We start from the raw sequence: 19,614 nt of genomic DNA on the forward strand, positions 1-19,614 counted from the left end.
TGTATGCCACGTATGAAAGAGAGGACACATGACAACTCACTTTTTGCAGTCATGGGACCCATATCCATGCCATATATATGCAAATCTCTTCCACTTCGTCTTCTCTTACGTTCATTTCGTTCTAAACTTTCATAATCTTTCATATTCTCTCAAATCCTTCATATTCTCTCAAATCTTTCATATTTCCTTAAAAACATCCATCTTTCTAATCTTCTCTTATCTTTACTTTCGTCTAAATGGCTTCTTCATCTGCTTCTGAACAACAGAACCTTTCTTATCTCAACTCTAAGGTATATGATAATGAAGGCATCAATCCTTCTAATCAAGTATCTTTCCAAGCTTCAAAACTGGTCATTAAGGCCAACAACTATCTGGGGTTGAAGAGATCCCATCTAAAACCAAGGGATACTTCTCCATGTTAGATTTCATCATGGGATGTCCTGCCAGAAAGGCTATTTATTCCGATCCAAAGGAAATGAGTGTCCACCTCTTAAGAGAGTTTTGGTGGACATGTGACTACAAGGTTGCCAGTAGCACCATCACTGGAACTGTACTTAAAGGAGAACACACTATCTCCATCTCTGTAGACTCATTAAGAAATGCTCTTCGTCTTCCTAAACAATCTGAAGAGCATCCATATGTGGAGTTGGTCCCCATTGGAGTGTGGAAGGAATGGTTGTTAACCATTGGATATGGGACCAACATGGAACCTGCACTACCTATGCACAGCAACCCTCAGAAGATATATCTGCCAGGTGTATGGAGACTGCTGTTCACCCACGTTATTCAGTGTCTGGGTGGCAACAATGGCTCTTTTGATCAGGCCACAGCTGCACAAATGCAGATGATTTATGCGCTGGCAAATGGTCGCAACATTGACTTTGCCAGCGTAATCTTTGAAGACCTAAAGGGGAAGGTCACGATAAAGAACAGATCAAGCTCAGTCCCCTTCACACGCTTTCTCTCATTAATTTTCAAGAAGGAGCTGAAGGAAAGGTATCTCCCTAAAAGGGCTCAATTCATTCTCTCTCCTAGGGTTGCAAGCACTGTTTACAAAATTCCAGCTTGTGATCCTGAGCAGTTCGATTCTAAGTATGCTGTGCTCACTCAGAAATGAAACAGGTACTTTATTCTGTATATCCTGATGTCTATAAACCCAATCTTGCTGGAGCTGGTATGCTGATAATCCCCCCAGCAACCTCCAAAGCTTCCAAGAAAACCAAAACACTTGCATCTTCTTCCACTTCACCTCCTGCTACTGTCCCAAAACAGCAGCAGCGAGTACCAAAGGGCAAAACAACTAAGGTTAAGAAGTCCTCACTGCCCAAGGACGATAGAGACCCAGCCAGCCCATCAGTAGCCTCAAAAAAGGCTGCTGACGAGAAAAAGGGTAACCGCAAGCAACCACCTCAAACTTCTGTAGGCGAGGTTGGTGAAGATCAAGGGCCACCTCAGCCCATTAGAGTTGAGTCCACCGAATAGATCATTCCCTCTTCTTCTTCTCAACCCTCTGAGTCGTTGTTAGCAGCCATATCACAGGTGATGCTAGAGACAACAAAGTCTACGGCCGATGATGCTTTGGTGATACAACACACTGAAGCTGAGGCACCCGGTTCCCCTACCCCTCTAAATTTTTCGCTGGAAGAAAGGATGGAGGTTGATGTTGGTAACGTAGAGGAAGAAGGAAATGTTGAAGATGATGAGGAAAGTGATCTTGATTTAGGAGAGTTTGTGGCTGACGAATTCCAGCTGGATTCCTCCATCCAGGCTGATGAAATTGAGGCAAGTGATATGGAGGTTGAAGAAGAGGCTGCTGCTGCTGATGAAAATGCAGCAGCCATCAATGATAATGTAGAAGTTGCTGCTGCTGATAACATTGCAGCAGCTGCCAATGAAAATGTACAAGAAGCTGCTGCTGATGACAATGCAGCAGCTAATACTGAAGAAACTGAGGTGCAACCTCTTGCCACACCTGTCGATTCTCAAATTGCTGACAGGCTGGCCAGAGTAGAACACCAACTAAATGATCTCACCAAGGCTGCCACACTCGCTGTTCAACTTAAAACTCATGAAGATGACAGATTGGTGAAGATATTGGAGAACTGGTACAGCAAGCAAAATGAAAACACTGCCAGCATTGAGACTATAAAAGAAAAATCTGTCTCTATGGCTGCTGATCAAGAAAAACTACGCACTTATACAAATTCTATCAAAAAGGATCAGCAGGCCATTCGTGGGCTCTCTCGATCGCTGTGCAAGATTGGACCTGCTGTACGGTTCTCAGCACAGAAGGCATCCACCAGCAGTAAATCTGCTGCTGCTGAAGTAAAAACAGTGGCTGACCTAGTTTCTCGTCTTACCACCCAGGTTGAAGACGATACCAAGGCTATCAATGCCTTGGAAACCACTGTGGCCAGTCTTCCTTCTCCTCAAGTCTCATTTACTGAGGAAGATCGTAAGTGCCAACAAAAATTGGAGCAAGAGGTTGGGGATATTAAGAAGATGCTATCCCAACTTCTTCAACAGCAGGCAGCTCCAACAGCGACAGTGGAGGTAGTTGTTAATGATACTACCTCCAAGGGGGAGAAAGTTGATGCTGCCGTAATGGCACTTGTCAGTGAAGCCGTTAACAAAGCTGTAAATGATATTTATGAAGCTTCAGTTGACAAGGTTGCAAGTGAAGAAAACACTGCAGCGGCCACTGATGAACTGGCAATAGTGGCCGTCAGTGAAGACAAGGTGGATTCTCCCCCTGCTGATACTGAGGGGGAGAAAAGAACTGATGTTCTCCCTACTAATTTTGAGGGGGAGACGGTTGGAGAGGAAACTGCTGAGGGGGAGCAACAATTGATAGTTGCTGAAGCTCCCAGATTGAAGAAGAGGAAATGAGTCCTCGTGTAGTCAGGACAGCCTGGGAAGCCGGGTTTGCACAAGAAATGGCTAGGGACACCCAGGGAAGTGCTCAATATTTTCCATCCTCGCTTCCTTGGAAATGCTGAAGTCTCTAGAATAACAGCAGCACAGAGAAAGCAGCTGACTGATACTGGCTTTTTCAAGAGTCCCTTTCCGCTGACTGCACAAAATTTATCCATCACATCCCCAGCAGGAAATCAATTTCAAGTCATTGACATATTATCAATTACTGCTGTGGGAAAAACTCAAGAGGAGGCCCTGGAGGAGCTGTATAGGCTGAAAGCAAACAAGGAAAATGAGAAGAAAAATCTTGAGTACATCAAGCAGCTGGCCCTCTTGGAGAAAGATGAGATGGATGGAGAGCAAAGAATGTTGTTGACCACTGGTGGGCCTGAAGCTCTCTACAGGCAAAAGCAAGCTGATGTAGAGCAGCTACTAAAGGAAAAGAGAGAGAAATTTGAGGTGGAAAAGGCCAAGTGGTTGAAAATCATGAATGATAGGAAGAGGCCAAAGAGAATCACAGCAGTTGAAGCTCACAAAGCTGCCATGGGAACAAAAACCAATCTGAAGTTCCTGAGGGAAGGACACAGCGCCCCAACCAAGATTGAAGATGTAAAGCTGACCAACTTGGGGGCTTCAGAGTGGTATGAAATCTATATGATTATCAAGGATAAAAAGGCTGCCAGCTATGAACAACTTCAGGGGATGCTGAAAAATTATTTTGAAAAGGCACTGAAGTTTGAAACAAAGTTCAAGGCAGACCTTCCCATGCTGAGGGCAGTCTTTGGGTCTCCAGCAGCTGTATCCTCTTCAGCAGGCAAGCGTGTCCTAAAAAGAAAGCGTGCCATACAACCCTTGCCTGCTGACCTTCCTCCTATCTCCGGTGATGCTGGATTAAATTCGAGGCTTCCTCCCAGGTGTTCTTTTGAAGAAGGAGGAATACTTGAAGACCCTGCTGGCATGATCTTCCAAAACTTCAGAAACGATCAACTCTTCTTTAGACTGGCAGAAATTGAACAAGCATCTATTGGTTTCCTGATCAGCACTAGAAGAAGATCTGCAAAGATGATTAGTGCTAGATCTGTAATCAACAGGATTGATGAGGAATTAATGAAGCCAGCAAGAAGAGAAGATCTAGTACTGAGAATTGCCAAGCAGGAAGATGCTTGGGAGATAGAAGCTGCAAATCTTTAGATGTCAACTTTGTAAAAGCGTTATGCTTAGCTTGTAATTCACTTTAATGATATAAAAGACATCTTTTGATCATAGTACATTCTTCTTACTTATTCATCAAGTCTCTTCAGCGAATAGGGGGAGATTGTTGAGACCGGGATTCGCTGATAAGACTTACTCGCTGACATGCATAGTCAGCAAGTCTTTAGTAAGTCCAGTAACTCTCTTCAGCGGGTTGCATGCTGACCAAAAGTTCATCATGGCGGGAAGCATTCAAATCACATGAAGACAAAAAGATCACATGGTGGTTAACCAACTGTAATATGCCTTGAATGGCAAAGATACATATTGGGACCAAAGCAAGGGTTCTCTCTCTCTTACCCGATTTGGTATAGAAGACAAAGGCACATGATTCAAGTACCATGAGCCAATTGGATGTCGACAACCACCATCAAGTCACAATCAAAGCAGGCTGTGTTGCCCCAAGTCTTCTCCTATATAAAGCAACACAGCCACATTGTATCAGTGTGTTAGTCACCTTGAAAGTGTGTGTCACTTGTAATTGCTTAAGTTTTTAGTGTGTCTAGACTTAGCAATTATCTTTGTTCTTTTGTATTCTTGTAAGTCAAGTGTATAAGATCAACCATGTATTCATCGTTTAATCAATGATACATATGATTATCCTTGCATTGATGTATTACAATTGAACTTAACATTGTTCTTGTTATTTACTTGCTTGCTTACTTTCTTGTCTAGTTAATTAAAACATAAGTTGTGCATTCGTGGACCATCAGTGTCGATCAGTTTATCATTATCAAAAGAAGATCCGTCATCATCTTGAGAATCATCATAATTATCTTCATCTGATTCGGTTTGTGATTCATGATCTTGTGAATTAGAATGTTGAGCTGGATCCTTAGGGGATTCTTGTTGAAGACTTGCTTCCTGATGTTGTTCAATTGAGATGGCATGTTTAAGCCCTGTAATGGTTTGATAGTACATGTCTTTTGTGTCTTGCCCACTCGTTAGACGTATTACATCCGCCTCAGCATTTTTTACATTATCTAATGTCTTTGGAATGTACAACTAAGCAAATCAAAACAAAAAAACTTTAATCAAATAACAATAAACACAGTCCCGAGATATTTTATATATATATAAACCTACAAAATTTATATATCAATATATGTGCTTAAAATGGATGCATAATACATAAGTCTATGGGTTAGGTAATGGGTCAGTCTGTGACATCTCAATTATTGGGCCAGTCAGATACAGTAGGTTTAATTTGACCCACAAGCATTTTTTGTAGTTTCACATGAGTTACGCTATATGCTATTGGTGTGAGATACAGGTCGTAAGGACGGGTCAAGCAGGAAACACTCGTCCAAACTCTTCAAGACCATCTTATAGATAATTAATGTGTTTAACAGTAATCTAATGTTTTGAAGGCAAACAAAATAAATTTAGAAGATAAGAAGATTGTATATCTGTACACAGCAAAACTAAAATATGGGATACCCATCAAGCCTTTTTTCTTTTAAAAACACTAGTCTATGAAAGACTCTTTCAAGATTATTAAATTATTTTGCGACAGAAATACACATAGATCAGAAAGGATGAGAGTATAAAAGGGCTTGTCATATTACTAATGTAGAAAAATGAAACTGTTCAATAAAATATCTTAGCTGGGAACACACAACCCATAAGTTAATGTAAATATGTGCCAGCATTTCTTGAATGCAGTGGTCGTCGTCTTGTTGTAGCTGTAAATCGTTTAACTTTTACTTGAATTGTCATCAAACATGGATCCGTGTAACGAGATAAATTACAAAAAAGTTTCAATATAACATATTCCACGAAATACCAATGATGCGAAATATAAAAATATAAAAGCATACAACTGATCGATTCAATATGATCGATTTTAAGGACTTGATGATCTTATTCCCTCCAAATCAAAAGCAACTTCTTTCATAGTTGGCCGTAGTTTACCATTCAAATTTAAGCATCTTTTTGCAAGCTTAGCAACTGCTATGAGCTGCTCTTTTGGACCATCAGACACTCTATCGTCAATGTTTTCCAATATAAACCCATCTTCCATTGACAAAATCAATGTTGCCAAGCTTCTCGATTCCCCTGGGCCTATCGAATATATAGGCTTCTTTCCGGTTAACAGCTCAACCAGAACAATCCCAAAGCTATAAACGTCACTTTTTTCTGTGAATTGGTTTGATTGAAAGTACTCAGGATCCAGGTACCCATAAGTCCCTTTGACTAAGGTGCTTAAGTGGGTTTGATCCCCCATGACCAACTTTGATATTCCAAAATCCGATAGTTTTGCTCTAAATTTTTCATCCAAAAGTATGTTTGAAGATTTTATGTCTCGATGATATATAGGAATGGAAGTTGCCGAATACATATAGGCAAGAGCTCCAGCAACCTCGGTAGCAATCGTTACCCTAATACTCCACAAAGTAGGAAACTCGTAATCCTCATCGTGTATGAATTGGAAGAGATCACCATTTTAGACAAATTCATATACGAGAACTGGGACTTCGGTTTCTAAACAACACCCTATTAGCTTTACCACATTCCTGTGGCTAATTTGGGAAAGTAAAAATACCTCATTGATAAAAGACTCAACTTGAGTTTCATCCACCAACACAGACTTCTTTACTGCTACTATATTTCCATTTGGTAACATCCCTTTGTATACTGTTCCTTGCCCTCCACGTCCAACTATTCTATTACTGTTGTATTGATCGGTGGCTTTCGCTAACTCTCTTGCACTGAACATTCTTGTTTTCTCAATTGCATCTCCACCATTTGATGTTTGTTGTTGCAACAACAATCCACCGTTTCTTTTGAAGAACTTCTCTCTCTGTTTCTTGTCTTTCCTCCTTTTGACCACTTTGCTCATCCAAATTGCTAAAACTAATATCCCAGTGCCCAAGAAAACACCCGAACATATACGTTTTTTTAACTTGGACCAAGTTTAATTATAGCTTTTTTTTAAGGTGTGAATTAATCACTAATATCGGAATGTCTAATATACATTGTTTTAATCGGATTGCTTTAGAGAGCCCTCGCAGATCATAGATCCCCAATTTAAACGTCTCGATGAAAAACTCCTATCAACCAGAGATCTAAAGGGGAAAACTTACTAAGGCCCACCACAGGTGGAAATTAGATACTTATGGTCATCCCTAAATATGCCCTAAGTAAAACTCGAACCTAAGAACTCCTATGAAAAAACATATCTTTTTGTCATTAGACCACTTGATGGTGATGGTTTAACTTCGACTATTAACAGGCCACGGTGACTATTACAAGTAATAAATTGAGAAAGCCCATACTTGTGAAGAATTTATTAAATAAATAAAAGTCATAAACTGTGATGTGGCATGACATATCAACATTATACTAAGATTTAAATCTTGAGCATTGGATTTAATCTAGTGATACAAGTTGATCCAACTGTACATATAAAGTTTGATCAACGAGGATCTCAATCCGATAATTAAACCCATTGAACTAATATTTTTAAGTCTAGCTGGATTTTGTAAGTCGTTTAATTCAAGGGAAAAAAATAAACTGATAAATTTTTTTTAGAAAAAAAAACTGATCTTTTCCAATCACACTTTTCATTTTAATTTTAGAAAATAAGTGTTAATTCTCATTCAACTTTTGCATAAAAAAATGTGTGGAAATTAACATTCTCGTTGGAATTCTTTATTTTACTGCTTTTATGTTGAGTGCGTTTCCTTTTTAAAACAAATATGCAATAACGAATATTTATTTGCATAAACAGGCAATATTAACCGGATTGAGAGCCTATAAAGTTGATCCAATTTTGTAGGTAAATTTTGGGTCAACTTAAATTATTTGGATTAAATTCAATGGTCAAGATTAATCTTGACTATTGAGTTTAATCCAAGTTTTTCTTGACCATTAAATTTAATCCAAATGGTTAAAGTTGATCCAATCCTTGACACTTCTGATTATTGTATTATACGCTAGATTAGCCGCTTCATACTTTTATGAGAGAATTACCTAGAGCTAATATGGTCCAAAAAATCTTGGAGAATTTATCTTGACGATCAACAACTTGACAACCATTTTGTGTTGTTGCATCCCCAACGGATCCCGGTGGACATGTACAAATGTAACTCCCTAGAGTATCATAGCAGACACCATAACAAGGGTATGTTCCTGGATCCTCACACTCGTTGATGTCTGAAAATAAATGGAACTTGTCATGCATAACACAACCAAATTAATTTACTTAATTTAGAATCAAGAACTTTATCTACATATACAAGAGACTATCCTTTAGCCTTTATGTGATCATTCTCTAGCTTCATCGCGTAGAACTTTTTATTACTATGTTACATCTCTATAATACGCCTTCTTCCAATATAGAGATGACAACTAAGCATGCATCCATATAAACATCTACATGGACTTTATTACATAACAAAATTAATTACCAAGTATCCACATAATTAACAGCATAAACATTATTAAATACTACTAATCTGTACTTCTATATAAAATTTATCGCCCCATACGTTGAAAGTTAAAAACAATGAGACATGTGAATTGATCAAAGTACTCTATTAATTAGTCCATTATACTATAAATCTCTACTATCATCTTTAAATCAAACACATTTACATCAATTATTTACGTCATTTGATGACGCCACCACCATCACCATTTGTTCCCGTCATCAAACAGTCGCTACATTCACTACAACAAATATGTTATATTTTAACACTCATTTTTTCTCACTTTTTAAAAATGTTTAAAAAATTGTAAATTTGTTCACACTTATAAATGTGTGAAAAAGACTCACATTTAAAAGTGTGAATAAAGTTAAAGGATCAAAAAATGTTCACAATTATATATGTAGAAACAAAAAGTTCACATTTTCAAATGTGTAAAAATGTATAATTGTTAACACTTAAAAGTGTGGAAGTAATTTGTGACACCAAATTTCCTCACACAAGAGGAAGTGCGAGGATTTTAGTGTGACAAATTAGCTCTCACACTTTTAAGTGTGAAAATGTTTGACATTTTTTCACACTTTTAAGTGTGAACATTTTGCTTATACATTTATACTTGTGAAAAAAGTATGTCTTTATTAATTTTTTCACATTTCTAAGTGTGAATTTTTTTTAAACAATTTAAAATGTGAACAAATTAACATATTTTTTCACATTTTTTAGAAATGCGAGGAAATTAACATTTTTGTTGTAGTGATTGTGCTTGAACCGTGCTAATGATTATAAAAAGTGTATATGCATAATTAAAATTCAAATTTTGAAATCTTGAATTCTCAAACACGTATCTTTATGTACCAATTTCGATTTCAGAAGAAACTAATTTTTCAAGAAATTTATGCTTCTGACCAACTAGGCTAGATATGATTAGCTATTATGATTATTTAATTTTGTGTTGTGTTATTTGACAATTAATGTTGAATCGGTTCACTTTTCAAATTACTTACTCAACGAAATAATATATAGTTTTGCTCATTTTCTAAATTGATTTCCTTGTTAATATCAAACAAGGGTATTCATTCAATTTATCTATCAATTCATTTCATTTTTGTATATCATTTCTTTGATTCATTTCATTTCTTTCAATTTTTCCATTTCATACGTGCCTTTAGTTTTATTCTTACAATTTTTTCATTTCATACGTGCTTTAAGTTTTATTCTTACTTCTTTCTATTATGATGTGTTCGTTTTTGTGTTATGTTGTCCACTTCTTACAAAGCTTTATCAACATCACACACATGCACACACACATAGACATATATATAGAAAATATAACATGTGGTTGTTTGATATCTAAGCTTGGAGATAGAATCTTTCACATATGAATATTTATTGTATAATGTATATATAATTGGTCCTCATGTTTTTTATCTATTATAATATTAATATGTGAGAAATTGCATATCTAAACTTAGGTATCTAACAACCACATAATCTCTATTATCATATACAAAGGGTAGTTAATTAACCTTGATGCTATTCTAGCACCTGGTAATATATATACCAATATGATACATTTGACTAGAGGTTACCAACAATCTACCTTTTATATATATAATCATAGTTGTTAGACTCTTACGAGTCACGAGTCGACTCTTACGAGTCGAGTCGATTTAGACCAAAAACAATGCAACTCGTTGTGTGACTTTTTTTTCTCTTGACTCTTACGAGTCGCGGTGTGAATTTGAAACAAGTCACTGCGAGTCGATCGCAAACTTATGATTGTTGTAATTCGATAATATGGTTATGTATCGTATATCATATTCATGGTTACATTATTTTGTATTCTATATATGTATTTTTTTTTTATTCTTTTAGTACGAATTTAGAGATAAACGGTAAGTTTATGACTTAAAAGTATGGAATATGTGATATTTTAAAAATGTATTATGATAATCAACTTATATTTTGTTTATAAATACCTCACATATATATAATTATATGATATTATATAGAATATACAAATGTGCAGACTCTTACCAGTCGAGTCACATTTCGAGTCACGAGTCAAAAATCATGTTTTCGAATCGAGTCAAAAGTTACGAGTCGACAACTATGTATATTATATAGTATAAGTAAAGTTATGTACGAGTATAAAATAACAAGAATAACAAAAACATGGAAAAAATAATCTACTATTTGTAGTTAAATTTTTTTTTTTAAGTAATTCATGAATTGAACAATAAATTATTGGTAGTTAATTTTTTTTACGAAATTATACATATATGTAAAATCACTATATATTTTTTAATTCAATGTTATTAAAAGTTAAATTCACATATATTACATTTTTCCCCCAAAGAAAACTATCAAGTTTTTTCCAGTGGGAACACGTTATCATATAATGGTCGGTGAAGCTATAACATACTTTAGATTATGAGATATAGATAATGAGTTGTTATAAATGATTTAAAAGAAAAGCCTTGGAAATACGTCACTCTAGAGAATCAAATATGTACACTAAGGTAAAATCGGAGATGATTTAATGGATTGCGTTTTCTTAAAATTTTCTAAGTTAATTGTATCCTCTCATCTCATGCTTAAAGACACTAAGTAGGCCAAACATGCTAAAAATATAAATAAAAGAACCGAATAAATATTAATAAGGTCTAAACTTTTACCCTTTGTGATTTTATATTTTTATACACACTTTAACATGTGCACACGTTTAAGGTCTAAATTCCCATGATTTTTGTTTTGTCCCAATTTATTATGACTCTGACATTAAGTTCATTAAATAAATTGGTAAAATGTAAAAACAAGATAATAATTAAAATATTTAAATGGAGAATTGATGCATAATATATTAGTATAAAATAAAATGTATTTCCCCACTGATTTGACCAGGAAACTTACTTTGGCAGCCTTGATCAAGATACGGGTTACCCGCATACACTTTGTCCCAATTTATAGCACTGACTATTCTGTTTGCATTCCGTAGCCTGAGTGCAATTATGGTCTCGTCTGATAACCCAATCGATCACAACTTGAACATTCGCCTCAACCCTCTTCTCTAAGCCTGAGGAAGCAGATAAATCACTGGCACCAAGAAACTTAAAAGTGCCTACGTCACCAAGGAACGCATAGCCACAGTCATTGATGGACCAAATATCCGTGTGATTCCTAAATGAGTTGAGTGTAACATTGTAATATTTGAGACCTTTTGGTATAGGTGACTGACAACAGCCTTCCCCTGAGCAACGCCCATCTGGTACATCCACTGGTCCACTGCAAGTTGCAGAACATCCGCTGAAATAGTGGTCGCCTACCCATTCGATAAGAGCAAGATCATCACACCCAATGACTGTGAACATATTCTTCTCCGAGAAAGTGAATCCCTCGTACGCCAAGTTAGTCCAATAATTATAGTCCTGGGTTACAGTTCCATTACTTGCGTAGCATTTATAGCCCGCTCCAGTATTAATGCGCAACTCTGAATCTGAAATGTTGTAGATTTCAATGTTGCTTGATGTGAGGTACAACTTAGGGGGCTTTACGGACGTGTCACAAGTAACGTAGAATGTGTCGTCTAGAGAACAACCCGTGTCATTGCCAATACGAAAAGGGTAAGGAACTGTAACATCCCCGCAGGTGGATGAACAGTTGGGCTTTGATATGTATTGGCCCATATTACTTGAGTTGGAACTTCGAAGAGTTCCTAAAGATATTGTTGTAAAAGGTAATGTAGTAAAGAGACACATGACAATTAAGTGAAGAAGCATGTTTCTCCCTTCTATCTAGCTTGTTTATGAGGGTTTTTTTTATTTTTTATTTTGTATGTGTGTGTGTTTCTTTATTAACAGTTCTCAAAGCAAGCAATTTATAGAATGGCTGGAGACTAGTAGTATACCCACCACAATCAGAGTGATGTAAACGAATGAGGTCTTTTCTATTCGGTTTATGCTAATAGAATAACAAAAGGCTAATCACTAGGCCACGTTACGTTTAAATTTTCTGATTTTATTGTTTGACTGATGATTTTATATCTTTCTAATTCATCATCTTAAAAATCCTCTTAATAGCAAAACGTTGACAATTGGAAAGATAGATTAATAAAGAGATTTAATGGAATTCATATTACATATTCATTTGGTTTTAATCTAAGCTAATATATTAAAAGGATAAACTATCTTCCTTTATTGTTATTCAGATCTATTATTTTTAAAAAAACTTTGATAGGTACTAGTACTGCTATTGCTGTTTTGCATTGAGTGGACATCAACTTGTGTTATGGTTCAATGACTTTGGGTTTGACCGTTTAATCGTTTGAAATCTTAAAAAAAAAAAAACACTTTTGTTTATCCTGTCATCTATTAGATTTTATATTAAAGATTTTGCATTGTTAATTCCGCTCAATTGGTTTTTGCCTTAATATCAAGTGTGTTAGATTTTTATGGACCAGAGTTCGACTCTCCGTTTGAGCTAAGGATCCTCTCAAATTAAAAAACAACTTTAACAGGTCATGTTGTTATTATGGCCGGCCAGTACATAAATCCGATGTTCTTATTATCGATCTATTTTATTACTGTAGTTTTTATTATCTAAAAATTTCAAGTTGGCCTATCAAGTTGATTTAATTTACGTTGGAGAGGTTTAGACATCCCCAATATTTTATGTCTGTTTGTTCACTTCATGGAGCTGCTCATATCTTTGGATACTGCCCATTTGCGTTGAAACTTAATACTCTTGTGGCAAAATGATTTAACATGGACATTCCAAATGACCAGCCTTTAGTTATTTTAGAGCGGATAAGAGATTAAGAGATAGTTTGTAATCTTGTATCCCAAAAAGTTCAAGAACGTGTGTTAAAGGCAAACTTGCTTTGTTTGATAGTGGTCATTATGGAAGCATAGAAACCAAATTCTCCACACGTTACTGTAGAAGTAGTCTTCTTATCTTCTATTTTATTGTGCCATTGTCTTTTCTTTGGATGTTTATTTGTAGCAAAAGATATATTAGCCGTTATTTTATTGTGCCATTGTCTTTTCTTTGGGTGTTTATTTGTAGCAAAAGATATATTAGCCGTTAGAAAAGATGGTTTAAAATTAAGAGAAAATTTCATTACATCACCATGTGGTTTGCTGTATTATCAATTTACGTCTCTGTCATTTTTTTATTATTACTTCACCCGGTGGTGACTTTTTGTATCATTGGAAACCCCTGTCTTTAACGACCGTTTGTTGTCCTCCGTTAAACCTCTCATGTGCAATGCACATAAGGGTAATTTTGTCTTTTTACCATCATCTTTATCTTCATATTCAAATCATCAACACCACCACCAGGTAAAATAGACCTTACGATGAATTGAAACTGTTTACGCTAAAATGGGCGCCAAAATGATTGTTTCTGGGAAGCCGTAAGTTACGGTGGCTCTGCCGTATCTTACGCCTGGAACTTTGAACTTCCGTAACCTACTCTGGAATGGCCGTACATTACGGTGCTTCCTTTTCTTATTTTTTTTTCCAGAAATTCCATTTTAAAGCCCACTCAACTTGGATCATTTTGGGCTGCATCCGGATGTTTCTTGGACTTCCTTATGAGGCTATTCTGGTCGTGGGAGTCACTCAAAGCCTTTGGGCATTCATGAAACATGGTTTGGGTATTAACTTGAATTATAAATACATATATATATATATATATATATATATATATATATATATATATATATATATATATATATATATATATATACTTGAGTATAATAATGGTCATTGGACTTGGACGGCTCATAAACGACCTTTATCGGGTTAGAACTTATACTTGACCTCTCTTGTGACCATGTCGGGTCTCGGTGGTCGGGTGAAGCCATTAATTAAATTACAAATCTAACTAGAGGATGACGAAATAAATGACGTATATGATTATGTCGACTGTGGCGTAGCTTACGCTTATCTCTAAAGCTAAAATAGACATTACGCTGAATTGAAACTGTTTACGCTAAAATGGGCGCCAAAATGATTGTTTCTGGGAAGCCGTAAGTTACGGTGGCTCTGCCGTATCTTACGCCTGGAACTTTGAACTTCCGTAACCTACGCCGGAATGGCCGTACATTACGGTGCTTCCTTTTCTTATTTTTTTTTTCCAGAAATTCCATTTTAAAGCCCACTCAACTTGGATCATTTTGGGCTGCATCTGGATGTTTCTTGGACTCCTTATGAGGCTATTCTGGTTGTGGGAGTCACTCAAAGCCTTTGGGCATTCATGAAACATGGTTTGGGTATTAACTTGAATTATAAATACATATATCTATATATATATATATACTTGAGTATAATAATGGTCATTGGACTTGGACGGCTCATAAACGACCTTTATCGGGTTAGAACTTATACTTGACCTCTCTTGTGACCATGTCGGGTCTTGGTGGTCAGGTGAAGCCATTACTTAAATTACAAATCTAACTAGAGGATGACGAAATAAATGACGGATATGATTACGTCGACTGTGGCGTAGCTTACGCTTATCTCTAAAGCTAAAATAGACCTTACGCTGAAATGAAACTATTTACGCTAAAATGGGCGCCAAAATGATTGTTTCTGGGAAGCCGTAAGTTACGGTGGCTCTGCCGTATCTTACGCCTGGAATGGCCGTACATTACGGTGCTTCCTTTTCTTATTTTTTTTCTAGAAATTCCATTTTAAAGCCCACTCAACTTGGATCATTTTGGGCTGCATTTGGATGTTTCTTGGACTTCCTTATGAGGCTATTCTGGTCGTGGGAGTCACTCAAAGCCTTTGGACATTCATGAAACATGGTTTGGGTATTAACTTAAGTTATAAATACATACATATATATATATACTTGAATATAATAATGGTCATTGGACTTGAGACGACTCATAAACGACCTTTATCAGGTTAGAACTTATACTTGACCTCTCTTGTGACCATGTCGGGTCTCGGTGGTCTAGTGAAGCCATTAATTAAATTACAAATGTAACTAGAGGATGACGAAATGAATGACGTATATGTTAAGCATTAATGTGTACAAATATTATCAATATATAGGTGGTGGACGTGAAGTGAACGTAGAACGACATTGACTCGACTTTGAATCATACTTAACTACTTTGCCAATCAAGGTGAGTTCCGTAGCTCCCTACTCAATTGAGATTCGGGCTGAAAAGTGTACACTTATGTGTTTGATTGTTTGAATGCTTGATTGTTTGATTGTGATATTGAATGTTCGGTTTGAGCTTGGTTTACGCATGTGGATGTGATTGGATGATTATTTAGGATAGTTGTACATACATAAAGGTCGGTTATGCCTTCAAAGGGTTTGAAATGTGGTGGGGAGGCTGCGGGTGACCCTATATATAAGCATCGAGAACCGATTGAAAGTAGAATCCTCCTAAGTGTATGTACATATCGGTTTGGGTTGTTTTAATGATTATGGACTCGTGGTTGAGACACACACGCATATATAGTGATATGATTGTTGATGAGTCAAATGAGTACATCTGAGTGTATAGACGTATGCACTTGTGTTGATTGATAAACGTACATGACTCCGGGTATATAGACGTATATACGCTGATGATTTTGAGATGCCACATTGTTCATTGTGATGACATGTGAGTATCGTTGCATTGATGACTTGATGGTCACACGTATGCTACGCTTTATGACATTAACTTGCATACGACACATATCTTGATGTTGATATCATTTGTGTTATTCATTACACGTTCTCACTTTTATTGTGCAATCTTATGATATTGATTGTATGACACGCAAAGGCTACTTGTAAGTGTTGATTTGCCTTCACTTATACATTTTGTGCTTATTGACAATTCTTCCTTGTGAACCATCACTACGAACTCACCAACCTCGTGTTGACTTGTTTAGTACACTTTTCAGGTAATCAGGTGAACAAGGATGTGATGCATGATTTCTACTTGCTTTTGACCCGGGCTTGGTCTTTTGTGGATCAAGGATTCATTTGCTCATCTTGCATTATGCTTAGGATCGATAGCCATCGTGAGACTGATATTTTTCGTATACTCTGATGGTCACTTGCTCCTTATGTATTTTGCATGAATACTTGACATACTAGGTCGGATTCACCTAATTCACTTATTTTCACTTAGTTATCTACATTAATTCCACCTCGTGTTATATAATTTTCGTAATATTTCGAGCCCTCGCTCGGGGTGTTACATTATAACATAAAAACACCGCTTGAATGGTTTCACTTGGTTTTTTGTAGATAGAAAAAAAGCACTTTAGCAGTCTCATTGTCACTTCGTTTGAGAAATAAACATAAAGAATTGTACCGACATTTTGTTCTTTGATTTGAAGGTTAGAAGACATCAGCCAAGAATGAATCAGATTTTACTCAGATTTCACGAGACTTAAAACCTAATTTCCTGTGTTCATTTTCAAGAAGCCGTTATGGTCTCCTGAACGGCCAACTCAGCTCAAGTAATATCCTTCGGGTCTTCGGTATCTTTTCAAACGTGTTGTAAGCATTTCTCTTTATTCCAAATCAACACCCAACTTCCTAACTGTTTGTAAGAGATTTTATAGGGAAGAAACAATATGTTATTGGCGTCACTCTTAATTGATAACTAGCATAGAACGAATGATATATATATATATATATATAGGGTAACACTCCGGTGATAACACTTTTAAAATAAGAACGGTGAGAACACCTTAAAAACATCATTTTGATGCATTAAAAGTCCATAAAACTAACATAGTGCATAACTAATTATCATTATTTAAGTGTTTAACAACACATTCATCCGTCAAAATCGAAATAATCATGTTTTTTGTTTTGTGCATCCATCTTGGATGCATATTCATCAAAATGATGCATCCAACAAAAAACGTGATTTTTTCGATTTTGATGAATCAATGTGTTGTTAAACACATAAATAATGATAATTAGTTATGCACTATGTCAGCTTTATGGACTTTTAATGCATCAAAATGATGATTTTAAGGTATTCTCACCGTTCTTATTTTAAATCTGTTCTTATTTGATTGTCCCCATATATATATATAAAGAGAGGGGGATGAGAATATGTGACTGTCATGTATCTAACTTGGGTATAGAACCAATTAGGGGTTAGCAAAAACCGAACCGAAAAATCAAAAACTGAAAAAATATAATGAAAAAAATCGAAACAGAACGAAACCTATTGGTTTGGTTTTCGTTTTCAAAAATCGAACAGATCGGTTCGGGTTTCGGTTTCATATGCTGAAAAACCTATAAAAACCGAACCAACTATATATTAACTTATGTATGAGGCCACAATCAATTTGCCATCTCATTAATCATCCGTATAAATAGATACATAATATTCACTAAACTACCCTCTAATATTTTGATATTTACATAAACAAATATAAATATATGGCTAGACTAATATACCCCCTTAGTCTAAGGCATAGGACTACGGATGCTTAGACTCGAACGAAACTCTATGAAAAAGATCCAAGGCAGGCCTTTAGTGAAGATGTCAGCAATCTGGTACCGTGGGTCAACATGAAGAACACACACCCCACCACTGAGGCCTTTTGAATAGGGCCCATTGGAGAATGTCAGGGGCATATTTATGCTACGATAGAAACATACCAGAAGCCGATCGGGTGACAGAAATCCCTGAAAAATAACTCAAGGGGCCTAAATATTTCATGGAAAATTCAGATGATAGGTGAGATAAAAGCTTTACCTTTAGAGCCAAGGTGGAGGTAATTAGGATGATGTCTTCGACATATAGGAGTAGGTATGCTGTTTGTTGACAATGTTTGTAAATAAAAAGTGAGTGATCACATGAACTATGGTGAAACCCCAGTCTTGAGACATAGTCTGTGAACCGTTGATACCAAGCCCGTGGAGCTTGTTTCAGCCCGTATAAAGATCGCTTGAGGCGACAGACATGGTTGGGTTTATGTGAGTTCCGGAACCCAAACGACTGATGCATATAGACCGTCTCTCAAAGATTGCCATGTAGGAACGCGTTTTTAACGTCGAGCTGATTAATTTCCCAGTTCTTGAGTAAGGCAATGCTCAACATAGTACTAATGATGGGAGGTTTTACTACGGGATTAAAGGTTTCAAAACAGTTGGCACTAACCTGTTGTGCCCGCCCATCACAAACTAAATGCGCCTTGTAGCGCTTTAATGTCCCATATGATTTTGTTTTGTGTTTAAACAACCACATATAACGAATAATATTCATGTCCAGGTGCCTAGGCACTATCTCCCAAGTATCATTATCAATAAGAGCACGAAACTCATCCGCGATGGTATGTCTCCGCACAGGGTTATTAATAGCGTTGATAGACAATTTAAGGAGTAGTTCAATGGTGTTGGCATGGAGATTGAATGTGGGTTCTGGTTTAGAAATGCCAGACATACTACGGGTGGTGATGGTATGTTGTGGCGGTGGAAAAGGCGGGGGCGAGGGTGGTGGAGGCGAGTTGGTTTCTGTTGGATGAGCGTTGGTGAGTGGGGGGATCGGGATTTGGTTTCGGATGAAAGGTAGACGAGAATAGGTTTGTAAGGGTGGGTCATTGGTGGTGGGTTGGTATCTAACAGAAGGTGAGGCGGATTTAGTTGGGGAGGTTGTTTGGTTTGTGACCGATAAATGGGTGGGAGAGGTGGAAGGTGTGTTGGAAGGGGAGGGGGAGGATGGTGAAGTTGGCTGCTCAGATTCGGTAGTAGATGAAGGCCACAAATTTGGGTGCAAATGGGAGGATAAGAAATCATATGTTGGTTTAGGGATGTTTAATTTGGCAAAGGGCAAAACCTGTTCGTCGAAAACCATATGACAGGAAAGGATAATTTTACGAGTAGACAACTTGTAACATTTATACCCCCTATGATCAGAGGGGTATCCAAGAAAGACACAAGGAGTGGAACGATTTTTTAGTTTGTGAATAGAAGTGGATGGAGTGAGTGGGTAGCATAAACACCCGAAGGTTCGAAGGTGTGAGTAAGAGGGAGA

At 36.7% G+C, this 19,614-nt stretch overlaps 1 protein-coding gene and 1 pseudogene across 2 annotated transcripts; both read right to left on the reverse strand.

Moving 5' to 3' along the window:
- Positions 1-5,843: 5,843 nt before the first annotated feature.
- LOC122609038 lies at positions 5,844-7,601 on the reverse strand (annotated as a pseudogene).
- Positions 7,602-8,065: 464 nt separating this feature from the next.
- Positions 8,066-12,434, reverse strand: LOC122609039 (wall-associated receptor kinase 2-like). 2 transcript variants are annotated; one of them, XM_043782100.1, is made up of 2 exons: positions 11,511-12,434; positions 8,066-8,325 (listed from the first exon to the last, which is right to left on the reverse strand). In XM_043782100.1, exon 1 carries the CDS (start codon positions 12,374-12,376, stop codon positions 11,537-11,539), a length of 840 nt encoding a protein of 279 aa, XP_043638035.1. In that variant the 5' UTR covers positions 12,377-12,434; the 3' UTR covers positions 8,066-8,325; positions 11,511-11,536. The 2 variants fall into 2 exon arrangements, with proteins under 2 accessions (XP_043638035.1, XP_043638036.1); XM_043782101.1 differs by lacking the exon at positions 8,066-8,325 and adding an exon at positions 8,477-8,553.
- Between the last annotated feature and the right edge of the window lie 7,180 nt (positions 12,435-19,614).

Source organism: Erigeron canadensis, chromosome 7 (assembly GCF_010389155.1).
Source record: "Erigeron canadensis isolate Cc75 chromosome 7, C_canadensis_v1, whole genome shotgun sequence".
NCBI classification, from domain to species: Eukaryota; Viridiplantae; Streptophyta; class Magnoliopsida; order Asterales; family Asteraceae; genus Erigeron; species Erigeron canadensis.

Coding starts and splice junctions, on each gene's coding strand:
- LOC122609039 (XM_043782100.1), bottom strand. CDS start 12,376: ATGCTTCTTCACTTAATTGTCATGTGTCTCTTTACTACATTACCTTTT.